This window comes from Convolutriloba macropyga, chromosome 6, assembly GCF_964194025.1.
Source record: "Convolutriloba macropyga chromosome 6, txConMacr16.3, whole genome shotgun sequence".
Classification (NCBI taxonomy): Eukaryota; Metazoa; Xenacoelomorpha; order Acoela; family Convolutidae; genus Convolutriloba; species Convolutriloba macropyga.
In genome coordinates, this window is record NC_134473.1 from 19,146,749 (window position 1) to 19,163,612 (window position 16,864).

The following is a 16,864-nucleotide window of genomic DNA, read 5'->3' on the forward strand; positions in this document are numbered from 1 at the left end:
GATTTGACAGATTAGGAGTTTTATATTTTACGCTCAGCGGGTTGTTAGGCTTTTTTTAAGTGCGCTTCTAATGGCGAGACTTTCGTTTTTTATTGTTTACATATTCTCAATTGGTGTATGATAATCTTCAACGCCTGCTTTATGTTGAACAAATTTGCAGCCAATTTTTCTTCTTAAATGCGTGCAAGTCTATTTTCAATGGTCTGTATTAGTCTTTCTACCAGTATAACTGCCGAATAGTCATAAACTGGTACTTCAATGAAATCTAAACAGTTTTTTTAGCAAAAACTCTTTTTCTGAATTCCACAAGACAATACGTGGTACTCCATGGTTGTCAGTATACATGTCCAATAATTTTGTTACACTTGAGCAGTTTGCTTTTTCGAAGATACATGCCGTAGAGTATTTAGAAAGTTGATCTGTTGCTGCTAAAAGTATATTTTGTTGTCCTTTTCTTCAAAAGTACCCCCAACTCATTTTGTATTTGTTGGCTCGGTTCAGAAAATGAAATATGGAAAGTAAATTACTTTGCGTGAATTACCGATTTAGGATTCTTAGCAATTGCTGTGAATGGGTTACATTCGGTTCATTTAAAAATCAAATTTCTGTTCATGTATGGCCACCAGCAGTGTGTAGCCGTACATATCTTGCCCCAAGTAACTGGCTATCACGTTTGGTTGGCTATTTTTCATCAATGTAGAGGCATCCGGATCGCATGTAGAGGTCCTGCCAGTACGAATGTTTATATGGATTGATTTCTTTCAATCGCTACTCGTTAGTGTTTAGGACGCAATCACACACCTCTTTCAACCCGGCGTCTACACTATTAAGTGACGCTCTTAAACTCTACTTGAATACTTTAGCCACTATATTTTCAAAAATTGGAATTTGTGTGCAATTGGTTAGCGGTGTACTGATAATAGACGAGCCGGCCGGCGAATTGGGTAATGAGGTTGATGGAAGTTTTGTAGTATTGGATGATTCCCTCAATCTGATACGCGTTGTTCGTTTCTTGATTTCGAAGTCATGGCAATTCTATTGATGAAAATTGTTTTAGAGCAAGTAGAAGAAGACGGGTTTTGTCCAGGAAATCGGGCAAAAAGACCCTGTTTTTGGTTTTTGCAATCTGATTTCTACAAGGACGATTGGAATGTTAATTAATTTCCGCAAAATTTTTCTTAATGAATAGTGTTTCTCGGCTAGCGAACTGTTTAAATTTAAACTGGTATTACTTTGCAGTGCGGGATCGTGTGTTGCAAGTAATGAGTGCAATTGGAGCGATAATTGTATTGAAATTTAATCTAATGAATCTAAGAAATTAATTCCAAAACAACAATAGAAATTTCCTCCTCATTACATGCAGATAGCTATTTCAGGTTTTTCCTTAGGATTTCGAGAAATATGAACCACACGACACATGTTTGCGCCTGGCATATGTTCGATCAAAAGTTGGTATGGCAAATTTCTATCAACCCAACGTGTTAGACGGTTGTTATAGGAATTTTTGGAACCGTTTTCCTCGAGTATCGAAAGTAGGGCTTTATGATCAGTAATTACGCTGTTTTTTCTATGGTCAATAATTACACTATGATCAGTAAATTGTTGTCCGTAAAGTTAATATTTGGAGTATTCGATAGACCAAAGTACACCTAACGGTTCCGTTATAGTTAGACTGTACCTTTCTTCGCATTAATTTAGAAATCATCGTCAAGTGTAAATTGTTCGAAGGCCGTTCCGAGGTTGGCACCTGAAGAATCGCATTTTACTCAATTTTTGGGCGTCGCGTTGTAATGACATTTATCTGTAGCTTCCGCGATGCGATTTTCACTTTCTTTTAAAGTGTTCACCTGTTTCAGTCAGGACAAACATTACTGATTTGTGAAGAAGAAGGTGTAATAAATGAATTAATTGAGCAAGATTGGGAACAAATTTACCAATATATATTAAGACGAGCCGGGCGGCGAATGATGATCCAAGAAATGATCCAAGTTTTTTCAAGGTCTGTGGTGCTTCAATAAACAAAATTGCAGATATTGTGCTTCTGAATGACAAAATCTCCGTATTGTGCTTCGTAAAAGTGACAGGCAAGCCAAACTATTGGCATTTAGGTAATTTGAGTCAAAAATTTTTGTCATTTAGTCGACGAAGACTATCTAAGATATGCTTTTTGTGCTCATCTTCTGTACCTTTGCTAACTATCAAAATGTCATCTATGAAGCAGTAGGTGTTTTTTTGTTCACTTAAAGTTTTATCAAATTACTACTACAGTTCTGTAGCATACCAGTAAGACCATAGAATGCAGTTTGAAATCGGTTTGTGAGTCTGTGATCATATCACCGTTTATACCGTCATATCGCCGTGTTGAAAATACAGTGTTTAGCCATTTCAGGATGTACATTTAGTTGGCTGCATTGCAAATTTGAGTTGTATTGTTGGAAAGTATGTAGTGCTCTGTGGCATGGGATTACTGATTTGCTGAGATATTGATTCAATTAACGTTTCTGCGTTTAGCATTTGATATTTATTTTTGTTGATTAGCTTTACTAAGGATTTTGGAATCTATCGATATCTCGCTAACCGGTCTTTCTTTTAATATATTGGATGAAATTGTGTATGAGTTTTTGATTTAGCTACATGATTTCATGATCTTTCAATCAAAGTAATTAGTTTAGGAGTCTATGGTGCCAATTGACCATTTGCATACCTGGTTGCGTTCCACGTCCAATTTGGTCAGTTGGACGGATAGCTGCAAGTTGCAAGTCCAGTTTGGTCATGGAGATCACGGCCGATTGCTGGCTTGATTCTGTCGTTTCCCAAAATGCTTCAATCCTTAGAGGAGTTGTTTGTTTGCTGGCTGCACCTTGTAGTTTATTAAGTTAGTTTAGGCCGTTTTTCTAGAACTGATTTTGCTAACCGAAATACTTTGTTATTTTGATCCTGAGCTTCGCTGCATGAAATCTTGAGAAGAAATGAATAATTGAATTTGAAGTGAGGAGTGCACCTGAGTGAAATTTTATGTACTGGTCAACAAAAGGTATTTATGAACAATACATTTAATCACCACGCGAGAAGTAAAATATGGATGAACAGATATGAATTCAGACAGCGAAAAACAAAACAAAATGAAGGTTGAATAATATGGAAATGAAAGGCAAAATAATCTGTACTGAAACATTACATCTTTTAATTTTACTACACTAAATTAATGAATGTTGTAATCATATGACATGAGGGATATCGAAGCACAGCTGTAAAATGTTTTTTCGGCATAACTTTGAGCGCATAGAAAGAAAATGATTGCTTTTTGACAAACGTCAGTTCTAGACTAACCACATCTTTTAAGTTCACTTAGGTCAAAAAAACTCTACTCGAACATAGTAAACAAATTCTGCGTGAAGTTGCAATTTTTGTCCTGATCAAACTCATGAGCGAATCATAACTCATAGCTCCTCCTCCGGTATGGTGTTTACAATGTTTAAGGTGCTATAAGATGGGGCCATAATGGGAGAACTCCAGTAACCTTGTAAAAATGTGCTCCTAATTAACTAGTTGTACAAATAAGTGCAGCACTATAAACGACAAACTTCAAAAATTTTGTAGATTTTATATCGGTAATGTTTTGATAAAGAATATTTTTTTACAGCATCAATGATTCACAAATTTGAAACAAACTCTTTCGAGATTTGTTTTCAATTTAACACATCTTTAAGTCTTCACAGACTTGGATGTTCACACAGCTTTAGTGTTCACAGCTGTTGGTCTTCTAATGTCAATAAGAAACCCAATCAAACCTTGGGACACAAGAACTAAAACGTGGCATAGAATACGTTATCTGACGAACTTTGCTATCTAAGGTTTGATTGCATTTTTTTTGACACTAGAAGTCCAACATCTGCGAACACTAAAGCTGTGTGAACGATTAAATCTATGAAAATGTTTTCAAACGAAAACAAAGACTTGAAAGAGTTTGTTTCAAATTTGTGAATCCTTGATGCTGTAAAAAAGACTCTTTTCCAAAACATTACCTATAAAATACTACAAAATTTTTGGAGTGGTGTGCTTTATAGTGCTGCACTTATTTTTACAACTAGTTAATTTAGAGCACATTTATACAAGGTTAGTGGAGTTTTTCCCATTATAGCCCCATTTAATTGCAGCTTAATCATTGTAAACACAATTTCAGAGGAGCTATCATTTCTTGGCGGGAGTGGCTATAATGAGGAAGACCCGGTTTGTCATTACTCCACCATCAAACTGGTATTAGTTCTCCAATCAATTTGATTGGCGGTAAACGAATAGAGAAAATCAAAATCAGAAGGCTTGCGTCTTCTGTGCGTGGCACATATGATTGGCACATTTGCATTTTAAACACTACAATTCATCATATCACTATAAGTGAATTTCAAAAACTTTTGCCTTAGCACGATATTTCGAGATTTCAAAGTTGTTGGGAAAACGGCAAACCAGTTATAACTCTTGTTTTTAAAAAAGTCTACAAAAAAGTCCGGCTGAAAGTCTACAAAAAACAATAGAAAAAATCTAAAGTTTTTCAACTTCGAATAGAAGAGTTCTAAGGATGAAATATATGTATCAAATATATGTGATTGTTTTCTTTGAGGAAAAATTAATCATCTCTGAAGCACATTGCTCCCGCAATAATTCTCCGAACCTGAGTCGCAGAATCCAGTACACAAATCTGATTATGTACGACATGGCGCAGTCAGCTTCTCATAAGCAACAAACATTTCTTGGAGAAGCCAACCTCGGACTCCCTTCTCAAGTGGTAATAGAGGAAACAATTAAAGTCGGCTCTCAAAGCGAATGAGAATATCACACTCGATACACTATTTGGGCCCAGAACAAGTTCAGTTACCAATTGAACCCAACTACAAAGACACTATCCAAGGACCATAAACAAATCGGAACGCGAAAGACTATTCCGAAATTCTCAGCTTAAGTTGAATTGCGATAAACAATGTCCAGGACAAGTGGATATCGGAATCATGTGCGGTGAAAGCCCTGGAATCAAACGAATCGAAATACTCTGCGAGTGATATATCTCAGCATTGGAACCAAAGGGAGGAGTAATGTTAGTAGACATAATAGGCGGTCAAGAAGATACAATAATAGGTGACCTATTCATAGCAAATATGCAGCACTAAGAAGTTCATCGAGAAACTACCTACCCCGGACAGACCTTACAATGGACCATAAAATTGGAACTCGGAAATCGAAACCAGTTACAATTCTCCAATAGCAAATCCGCTCCGCATATATTTGTCATATCGATTCAACGTCTTATTCACATCAAATTTTTTAACCAAAAATTTGAGCCACGAATTGAAACCATCAAATTTGCGGTTTTTTTTTGGTCTTCAAATCAAAAAGATAAATGAAAAAGAAAATGCAAAACTTGAAACAATTGTGATGTACAGAACTACTTTGCTCGAGTCTCTCGGAAAGCAAATTTTAATCCTCGAAGAAATACGTGCTCAATTGTCAATGCAATCAATAAATCTTATAATTAATCTCCAGTAGAAAATGCACTCAACGCTATCATTGACAGTAATAACAATTCTGAATGCTAATATGAGTATAACAGCTCAGATGAAAATATGGTTGCAAACATGGCAGGTACATCCTTACAAATTGAACCCCAAAACAAATCACTCCAGATAAGCAATACAATTGAGGGAAATCTCCTTGATTCAGGAAGTGTTTGTAGCTTTCCGGAGGAGTCATTAGCTAACGAAATAGTAGAAAATTCTTCCCTCGCACGAGATTTAACAGCAGCACGTGCTAATGACAAAGACTTTTGCAATGAACCAATTCCTGTAATCGGAATGATAAAAACTCTGGTAACTTTTAATCTAAACATTAAAAAAGGCGACGGATACCAATTAAATTACAAGATAGAGTCAACACTAAATCTAAAAAAATTATTTTTGTAGGACACGTAAAAAAAAAGAATAATTGTTGAGATCAAAACTTTATATCGCCTACAGTTACACTATGAAAAAAGATCAAATGATAGAATTAGCACCCGATTCAAAAATTCTGATTAGATCCATTCAAAAAAGTAGATACCAAATGCCCAACATCGACACCTCATTAAATTCCATATCGCAAATAGCTACAAAATAACAGAGAGAAGCTCATGATAAATTTTTCATTTCCACCATTGACCCAGATCATGCGTACAGCCAAAAAATCTGCAAATGGAGATATAACGGGCACATACAGATTTAAAACTGGTTTTAACTGACCCGCTGATATGCTTGCCGAGTTTCAAAAAGCCATCGATTATACACTTATTGGTCTCAAAATCACTTTTCATTTTCTCAAGGATATCCTAATAATAAGTAAAGGCTCTGAAGATGACCACTTTCAATTATGTACAGAAGGTCTTGAAAAACTGGATGCAGATAATCTTCGCGAAATGTGAAGTGCCATTTTGCAACGTGAGAAATTTCATGGCCTGGATATAATATAACTCAGTCAGGTATCTCGCTTCTCAAATCTAAAACATCAGCCACTCTAGTACTGATGCCATCAAACAAACATAGGTCGTTTCTTGGCTCTGTACACTATCTTAGGAAGTTTATACATAATTTGGCTCAGCTATGCCAAAGCTTACAACCACTCCTTAGAAGAACAGAAAAAAACAACTGAACAGGCCTACACCTCATACTATTTTATGCCATTAAAACACGCATTGCGAATCACAGTGAAGATATTCACTAAAACCCGCAACTCCGTTCACTGCAACATTTCTCTTTCTGTTCTTGGAGCAGCTCTCAAGCAACTCAAGGCCGAGGCGTGGAAAACCTATATCGTTTATATCGAGATTTTTAAATTGTAACGAAGAACAGTATATATTTTATAAATTAACAATATGGTAAATAATTTTCAGTCATAACTGATCACTTGGCTCTATTATCTTTGATTTCAAAATACTGTTCTAAAATCTAAAGCAGTCGTTTGTAATGATTGGCTGCTCGTTTTTTACCATGAAAATTCAAAACAGAGCATCTTCCAGGTGCTTAAATGAGTTTAGTGGATTACATATCACGAAATCCATATCAGCCAGCAAAACTTATATCAGCCGATGATGAAGAAATTTTGGTTCCAACAATAGCAAACATTTCATCTGAACTTTTTCTGCCACTCATTTGAACAAGTTCTTTTCAGATTAAGTACTCGCAGACCAAATGACGACTGTCAATTCACTCATTGGAAAGTCTCCTACATTAAACATTGTTCAAGCAATCCTTGTTCACATAACTCCTATCACTACTAGAAATATAATTAAAATTAATCTTTTGAATTAGAATACAGATCACGCATCACGCTTTTGCTTGTCTCGAAATAGCTTGGCACCCGCTCAGCAAAAAATTATCTCAGATTTAAACTCATTTAATCCTTCAAATTTAAATACCAGTCACGCGTTATGCGTACACTGGCATCTAAATACTTATTTAGACGCAGCTCAATTTACGAATACAAAAAGATGTACAATGCATAATAGCTTTCCAGAACCCGATTCTGCGCCACAAAACAACTCTTATTAGCGTCTCTCGCTTTTCAAAATCCACTACACATTAATGATTTCAACCATGCTAACCTCTCAATCAAACTCGCACCCCCGAATCGTTTTTTTACTTGTGTTAATAACTCTATAAACTCAAATATTTCACGTTCCAATTTGGTAAACAATAAAAATTACTTTTTGCCCATTCCAACTTTGAATAATAGTTGCTCAGCAAGTCAGCAAGTCATTAAAATCAATTACTGAATCTGATAAAGTTTTGTCAAAACCAAACTTTATGTAACAGTCATCATCTTTGGTAGGCAATTACCCACAAACAACTTTGATAAGAGCTTTACCCCGCATGTTTTTCATAACGGATACAGTACCTAACATGCTGGGCAGATGACTTCCCATTTCAATCCTTAGCACTCCTCTAACTGATAGTCCCCAAGCTCAATCCTTCGATAATGGTGGCTAAAGTTTCCGACATGACATTAATAGCATCCCTAAGTGGCAAGGACGCTATCTTTAAGGAAGTAAGGGATTGCATCTTACGCAATGATAAAGCACGAATAAAGCAACTTAATCCTTTTCTCAACTCCTTTTGGCAAGACATTGGTTTCATCGAATGGTGTGTCTGCATAGACGAAAGAAAAATGGCACTTCACACGCATTCTAGGAAGCCTTCTTCAAAAGTTCAGAAGTGAGACTCCCGGGCAGCTGGGAAATGGTTTGTATGGCCCAGCCTTGCTGGTGGCCCTGTATGAAACCCAACTTAGTCGTTCGCGCTATTTGTTGCAAACTCTGCACCACGATTCGTAAAAATCATAAATCTGTTCTATTATACACGCAAATGAATTTAAATCACAAAAATCGCTGGCGGAATTAATTTTGAAGAGGAGCATGAATTTTATATATTAACAGGTATAGGGGGAGTTTAACGCATATATTTAATCTAGTGCAGTAAAAATCAAATGCAACTTACTTAAATTATTTGGAGGTCATATTTTAGACGTCAAATTTAGTTCAATTAGTACCTTTCATTAGTTAAGCTCAGTCACATGTATGTGTGTGCGGTTCAAATTCCCGTAATTGGGCATTATTATTAGCTCACGTATCTAGGTAGTTGCTAAGATCATTCTCTTTCATTTGCTCCGCGTGTACAGTTGCACAATTTAATCCGTAAATTGTGCTTCCGCCTCTCGCCTTCACTCACAGATTTAGCAAGCCAAAATTTGGGAGCTAATTCGCTCAGCGAATAACCAACCTATTTTTAGCCAAGTAGACGTGCTAGGCAAAATCCTGTCTTGAATGTGAAAGCTGACTTGAGTCTCAAAATACAGTACACATATCTGATTGTGTAGAACAACCTCAATAAATTGAGCACAATTAGTTTTTGGTTCCATTGGGCAAATGAATCTCAATTTCTTTTATGAAAACCCTAAAAAGTCTAATAGAACTGTTTTGTGCATAAGGGAGCACAAAAGGATTCATACGCCATAATATTGATGGAAGGATTTACATTGTCTCTTATCCAATAAAATTGTCACTTCTGGATGTTTTAGTTATGTAAAACTATTTATCAAGAGAGCAACACGGCTCTAGACATGGCTTGTACTTTTCATATCTTTAGTGTTAATTATTTCGATATAGGATAATATTAACACCCTGAAAACAAAGCCGTCCAATCAATGGTTTTATGAAAACAGACTCCTAAAGACATACTAATTCGATTTAGCAAATGCAGCTAGCCGTTACGAGAGAAAAAGATTCTAGACAAAATTTTTGACAAAGGCAATAAAAGCAATAATTTCGAAAAAAGCAGTGAATATTAAAGCAAATGAAAAAGTTTTGACGTAATGAAAAACATATCTGCAAACGTTCTGAAGTACAATGCAAAAAATCAGAGATCACGTTTTTCAATAATGCATGTAACGCGAGTACTCAAGAAAACGAGAAAAAAGCGAACTTCCGACTCTGACACAATGCGGAAAAAAAATTAATTTTAAGCAATTTTTGTTCAAGTAACACAAAACACAATTTTAGATATGGATTTTTTATTTTGATGGAACTTTAACTTGTTACGAAGCGTATATGACCTGAGAGGAATAATTGATGTTGAGAGGAATCACCAAGCAGAAGTATATATAGAAAGCAGCTTCAATTTTCTCAAAATCATTAGAATCTTAATAACGGATTCGGAAAATTACACAGCGGAATTGAGGATCTACTTTTTTATTTAATTAGCAGTGTCCAAGAACAGAAAGTGAAAGGAGAACGTTAAAACAGTAGTGCAAACATCATAATTGATCAAAACGTAAAAAAATCTCTTTTCTCCCGAACTTCAAGGGTAATTCTTAACGTCCGAGTACCTGTACTTACCCCTAAAGTAGTTTTCTGATAGCTGCGTTCTTCCTGCTTTAATACAAACACACCGTATTGTTTTCTTGTAATTGACTATACATAATATTCAAAATGTGCGAGCCGATCGTTAATAGGGGCGAAGCTCAAAACTAACGCAACTTCTATGAAATATTAAATTAGGAGCTTAAAAATAAGCCACTGATCAATAGCCGACTGTGCCAATACAAAAGAAGAAAGGAAGTTAAAATGCAATTAAGATCAATGGTGAACGAAATCTAGTTAATTTGAGAAAAATTTCTCGACTTTTTTAATCTGATGGTTTTCAAATCTCAAGGTCACAAAAATTGGTTTTTAATGCAAATTGAGGGTTTGTCGGGTTGGTACTTGGTCATATTTGCCACTACCCCAATTGATGTCTAAATCAAATAAATTTTCATGAAGCTAGGTGCTCGTAATGTTCGATAGGAGCTGATTTCAAAATTTTTATGTGATTTCATAAAACTTCAAATGCAATTAACTAATTGTGACTGAGCTCATCGTATTTTCTTTTACATCTCCCTCAAAATCATGTCAATTTTCAAAATCAACAGGAAAAGAGTCAAACGACTTAAGAAAGTTGATGATTGGGCTAAAATGGGATGACAGTTTGACATCAATTTTTCTCAACTTTCATTTTTCTCACACAAAACGGATTCCTTTACATAACGAATGAATAGAATGAGTCCTAATTTGCGACGGTGTCAGTGCGACAAGGCCGCTATTGCTGTGAAATGAGCGGAAAATGAACCAATTTTATAGAAATTTTATACAGGTCCAGACTATAATTGTTACCAAAAATAGTGCAATAACTCATGTTATAAATGGAATTTCCTGAAATTTTCTAAAATTTCTCTTTCTAATGAAATTCCGGACGCAAAAGAATTAAAATCGATACCACTAATGGAAGTCTGGGATGAACTTCGAAAATTTCAAAAGTGTCTGAAGAAAGAAAGTGGGGCTGGCGTTTAAGATCTGGGTTGAAAAGCTTGCTTTCGGTTTTGTTTGGTCAAAACTTTACGCAATGTTTATGGATAGAAGGGGAATTTTAACAAAAAATTTGTTTACCGAGCCTCCTTGTTAAACTATCCTGAACTTTCCGTTTAGCGAAGACAATAATTAAAAAAATTATCCTGGTTGTTGAGACGCATAATTATTTTTTTGATCATTTTAGTTGATTTAATTGAACTTTCGTGTGTTGCTAGCGCCTGATTTATTATTTTTAATTTTTCTTCTTTAGAAATTAACAAACGTGACTGCCTGTCTTAATTAATGTTAGCTACTTTGCATATCTTGACAGCTTTTTTAGAATGAAAATCAATACAAAACAGATATATAGAACAATGCTGATTGTTGCAGGCTCAGTAAGATACAACAAAAGTCAATTGATTTAATAGAAGCTTCGTGCATTTATTAATGGACAGTTAATTTTGATGTAGTTTTCTTGTGAAGGCGCCATTATTGCTATTTGCTCATTAATTGGTGGCCAAAAATTTTACACCACCCCCCCTCCCCCACGCCTACAGCCCCTGCACGTTTCTCATGTTCCCACTATCTATCTTTAGACTAAGGGGAGAATGAGGCGTCCAAAATTTCCGCCCAATAAGCTTATATCATGGAGCCCAAACCAAAAATGGTCTGTATTCGCATATTTGCTCTGTTCCAGTTAAGTACAAATTATGGATCTGCAATAAATTGGCACCTGAACAACTTTGGCTGTGGGGTGATTTCTTATATACGGATCCACAAGACACGAGAACTGCAGTCACTTTTATTATAATCAGATTTGTTTCACTCAGATTTGGAACTATCTTTTTCACCGCACTGTGCTGCTAACAACCCCCCCCCCCCCCCGGCCCATGCCTCTCTTTCTTCCTTCAACCGAACCCGTCTTGTGATTTTGTAGGTAGAATTGGAAGAGGGCTTGTAAACTGCGGTGGACGTGCTAAGCCCCCTTGGGTGCATGGTCACTGATATTTCACGCGTGAACAAATTTAACACAAAATATTGAGCCCAAAATACAACTGGCTGTGCAACGAAAATTTTTCCCTAACCTATCGTTCACAAAGGTAAACACCAAAGTTTACTTTGCCATTTTTATAAACAGGTTTTAATGTTTATTTTATATTGTTTAATGTTTATAAGTTTAATGTTTATTGTTTATAAGTTTTAATGAAAAGAAAATTGTTTTAGAATTCAGGAATTTAGTTAAGAAAGTCGTGCTTAACGGACATGGAAGATTTTCGGCTTACAGAGCAGAAATCCCCCAGTCGGCTATTTTGTCTTCAGACGTACAATAGCCCAATCTCCGGGACTGCACTCAACTTTTCCTGAATTATATTCCCAAAGTTCTTCTTCCAAACGAGTATGAGGTTACATATGGTTGGGGGCTTTTATAGCCCCTTCCCCACTAATAAATATACAGCACACATGATTATGCGTATGTTGTGTGCCCACCCAGCAGGAAGACATGTGAATGAGCAGTTAGTTCACTTTTCCTCCCCTCGTCAAATGTTTGCTCGCCCTCTTTACACGTACTATTGCAATCAGAGGTGCTTTGTTGGGTGCCCATGTGTCTTTTCAATCCCCCTTTTGTATAAGGCCAAAGGCGGGGGGGGGGGGTTCTTTATGGGTTCAAAGAGACCCAAAGTTCCTTAAGCCGACTGTTTTATTAACCTGTAAGAAGTTAAGTTCAATTAGGGCTCAACTACGAGAAGCACAATCAATAGATCAATCTGAAATTTAAAATATGTTCTACAGATTCATCCTTCAAAAATTATGGCACTCCCCTCCTCCCTCCCCCCCCCCCTCCCCCCACAACAACACTAGCACCAGCACCACACATACAAACACAGAGACCGTTGCCAACCTTTTGGCCCTTTATAAAAGAGAAACATCACTCTTTGTTTTCTTTTCAATCGATTTGTATTTCAATGAGATCAAGTCATGTAAAATAATAATGGGGGGAGGGGGGCTATAAAACCTGAAATGGTGTCATTTGTCAAAATGAAATTTGCGATCAAAAATGCAGATAGTTGTTTGGGCTAAACTCAACTGGTGTTGAGTTCGACTAGTGCCAATTGCCGTTTCTACAGCCCCCAATTTTCCCTTCCTTGATTTTCCTTCCCACAATTCTGCCTTTATGTAGATAGGAACGGTAAGGAGTAAGTGGTTCTGTAACTACTCTTACACTATCGTCTCACTACCACTCAAAAGCTGCCTGCCTGCTTGCCTTCAATTTTCCCAAATTTCCACGGAATGTATTAAAGCTAGATTTAATCCTTTCTCTATTTTATTTAGCTCTTGTGCAATTCGATTCGTCTATTACCCCTTCCTAACGTCACCCCCCCCCCCCCCCCCACCCTGCCTGATTCCCCACGGCAGAAAGTGCGTGACGTCATTTGCACGGTACAGAACTCCGTCGCTCACTCACTACGGCGTGATTAATTATTGTAGATTTAGTCTATGCCTATATTTTCTCAACAAAAAGTTATCCCTTGTATTATTTTAGCTTTCTCTTTTATTTTAATTTGTAAAAATGTCCCCATTTTGCCTTCTGTATGAAGACTACACTCATTCTCTCTTTTCTTTAATTTAGCTGTGAACAAACAGTGTTAGTTTGTGAAAACAAACCTTTTCAAATTTCTTGTATTATTTGATCTTGCACTGCCTTTTTGAATTCCCGGAAACGAACGTGAAATAAAAGAATAGTAAAGCTTTCAATTTTCCCCGTCTGCCAAATAAATCTTTATTTTTAGTTTGTGGTAAAATTTTACTTCCTACGAAAATGCAATTTCACGGCAAAATTAACTTGGGAATTGAATAAATTTATTATTTCAGTTTGCTGTATTGTAAAATTTCAGAACCTCGACACAAATTTTTTGTAATCTTAGTAATTCGATCCATTTATTGCCACAATAAAATACAGTCTTTCTATTACAATGTTATTATGGCAAAATTGATTTGAAATATTTTTACATTGTGGTTAATATATTTTCGAACAAAAATTATTTCACTTTGAACTAAAGTAACCGTCAATTTTTCTGCCGCTTGGAATTAACGCAGACAAAACCAAATTTTCTGTGGCCATATTCTTTTTTTGTTTTTCGCGAACAGCAAAAGCGTTTCTTGCATGAGTTCAACCTAGTTCACAAAACTTTCATTTCAGAGGCCTTGAAAAGTCACTTTTAAACCGAATCAATTAAGCATTAAAATGCATAGCAGCGTCAGTTAGTGTCACAATATTGCTTTTTTTTGAAGAATTTTACAATTTTATCTCTTCTCTTCGGGAATGGACTTTAAAAATTCCTCTCTGATTTTGAAGTTGCATCTTTTAGTTCTAAGCACTCTTAATTCAGCTCTTAGTGCGCATTAAAGCATTTCTTCTGAAGAGGTATTTAAAATTAAAAGTTATCTTATCTTTTTCTCCACTTTTTTAACATTAAAGCTACCTTCACTTTCTATTTGCGTCCCTGAGAACAATTTGTTCGATTTCCTTTCACAGTTTTAGCAAATTGATTTTGTGGCTAAAGTTGTTTGTTTATTTTGGACCAAATGGGAGGTCCAATTTGTCGTATTCTTACAAAGATTCGGTCATCCGGATGTTGTGTCTGGACTAATATTATTTACGAGAGTCCTCAAAGAGGATTGGCGTGTCTGTTCTACAACCTGGGTAAGCTACTGTTACAATTAGCGACTAACAAATGCAGCAATCTTGTTCAATAGTTTCGTAGAAAATGGAAGAATAAGTATGCGAAGTTTTTTCGATCTAGAAAATATCACTTTTTACACTTCATTGAAGTTCAACTTCTTCACTTTCTTTAGAACCATTAGATATGTACCATACTAGATCTCTGAAGAAGAGACTTTATTTCCAATTTTATTAAAACAAGAACATTCCCATGTAATTTTATATGCATTTTTTGCAGGAAATTGGGAAAATCTGCTGAATTGGTTGATATCTGCTGGAGAATAAAATTTGTATTTGTTGTTCTAATAGTTGCCTTTTAAATTTTAAGATTCTGGTTGGGACATTATAGGCAAACGCAAAACAGAAAGCCTATTTGTCTTTTATTGAACCAGTCGTCTTTCAGTAACAATTTGACCTTATAGAACACAATCTGTTCTTCAAGAAATCTGTTTCTTCAATAGAAGGCTCTTAAAACCCATGTCAATCGAGAGCTGTCAGTATGGTTTGTTGAACTTTTTTGTTCAACTCTCAAACTTGAGAAAGAAGTCGTTATTTGGACCCCACCCTTGTAATTTGCAGCCTAGCGTAATGCATGCGTTTTGAGATGCTCTATATCGCCATAATTTGCTCATTTTTTGCACTCATAGCATTCGGCATAGCAAAAACAAGCGAGCCAAATAGCCACTAACCCAAAAATATGCTCATTAAAAAGATGAGTAGGTTTTAGGAATAGGCATAGGTAGAGTAGAGGATAAGAACAATGACTGTCAAGTGAGGGGCAGGGTTTCGAATCGAAGTAAAGGCGGAAAAAGAAGCATAGATTCCTGAAACACAATTTTGAGAAATTGTTTTTTTTTTCGTTTTTTCTGCCTTTTTTACTGTTCTTTTTTGTTTTTTTCCAATCTTTATTTTTGTCATGTTTTGGCTAATAATCTGCACTTGTGTTGCGCTCATTAAGCTTGCCAAAACAAGCGAGTCATTACAACCATTGACCAAAATATTGCTGATCAGAAATCATTAGACAAATGCAATACACATCGGTAGTGTAAGCGATAATATCTATGGCTACTAAGCGAGAGGCCAGTGTTTGCACCCGAATTGATGCGAAAAAACTCTTGCTTTCTTGACACCAAAAATGGGTAAATGTTTGTTTTCATCCACTCCAGTCTTCTTGTTTTCTTCTTCTTTCTCTTCAGTTCTTTCTTTTTTGTCCTTGTTTAAAGATATTTTTTTCTTTATATACCTATCTATCTATATTTTAATTTTAACTCAACTCGAATGGTGTACTACCATGTTTCAGCTCCAATACTCACATGTTTAACGGTTCTCAAACAAGCAACCTAGCATAATGCATGCATTTTGAGACGCGCTATAGCACCATATTTAAGCTCCTAATTCGCTCACTCTTTGTACTCATAAAGCATGCTGTATAGCAAAAAAGCGAGCAAAATAGCAACTAACCAGAAAGTTGCTCATCAGATATGTCAATAAGCTAAACGAATAGGCATCGGTAGCTCAGAGGATAACAACAAAGACTGTGAAGCGCCCAATCTTATGTTTTAACGCTCTTTAATTATGCAGCCTAACGTAGCACAGGCCTTCTGAAACGTGCTATGACACCATGTATAAGCTTGTTATCTGCACAAGTCTTAGCGCTCCCTAAAAATGCAACTCAACAAAGCCAAAAATATCGTTTGACAAAAAATTTTTGCAACATAGGGTAATAGACGCAAAAAATACGCGTCAGTAGCGTAATTGTTAAAACCTATGCCTCTTAAACGAGGGGCATGGGTTCGAGCTACAAATGGTGCCGTAAAGAAAACCAAATTTTTCAAACTTTCTAATCCGTTAAGAAAATTTTCTTGTGATGCTTTTGCGGGCCTACTAGTTTAATTTTAAAAGATTAGAATTTTCTTGAAATTGCTTAATAGGCGCATATTCAGAATAATTAAGAATAATTTTTGTTAGAAGCGCATAGGTAGCTAATCTTTTTTTGTCTTATCGTGGGTTTTTAACAGTAAAATTTTTAGCAATTTTTTTATTCCGTTTCAAACAAATGCGTTTTCAACCACAAGTTCATTTAACGACATATCCCTTTAACGTTTTGATCAGGCCCAAGGACTAATAATTTGTCAGCAACAACTTGTTACCTTGTCTCAGGTAGGACAGTTACTATCTACTTTGTAGACAAACGAAAGTTAAATTGTTTATTTTAATTTATTCTGATGCTAGCTTGATTTTGT

The 16,864-nt window shown here is 35.9% G+C and overlaps 1 protein-coding gene across 1 annotated transcript in view; it reads left to right on the forward strand.

Annotated features, from left to right (window-relative positions):
- Positions 1–13,324: 13,324 nt before the first annotated feature.
- The window catches only part of LOC142341548 (patched domain-containing protein 3-like), a 42,214-nt gene continuing 38,674 nt past the window's right edge, over positions 13,325–16,864 (forward strand). The window contains exon 1 of the mRNA XM_075392569.1: positions 13,325–14,603. Coding sequence (XP_075248684.1) covers positions 14,486–14,603 — 118 coding nt within the window. The 5' untranslated portion in view covers positions 13,325–14,485. The remainder of the gene's footprint in view (positions 14,604–16,864) is intronic.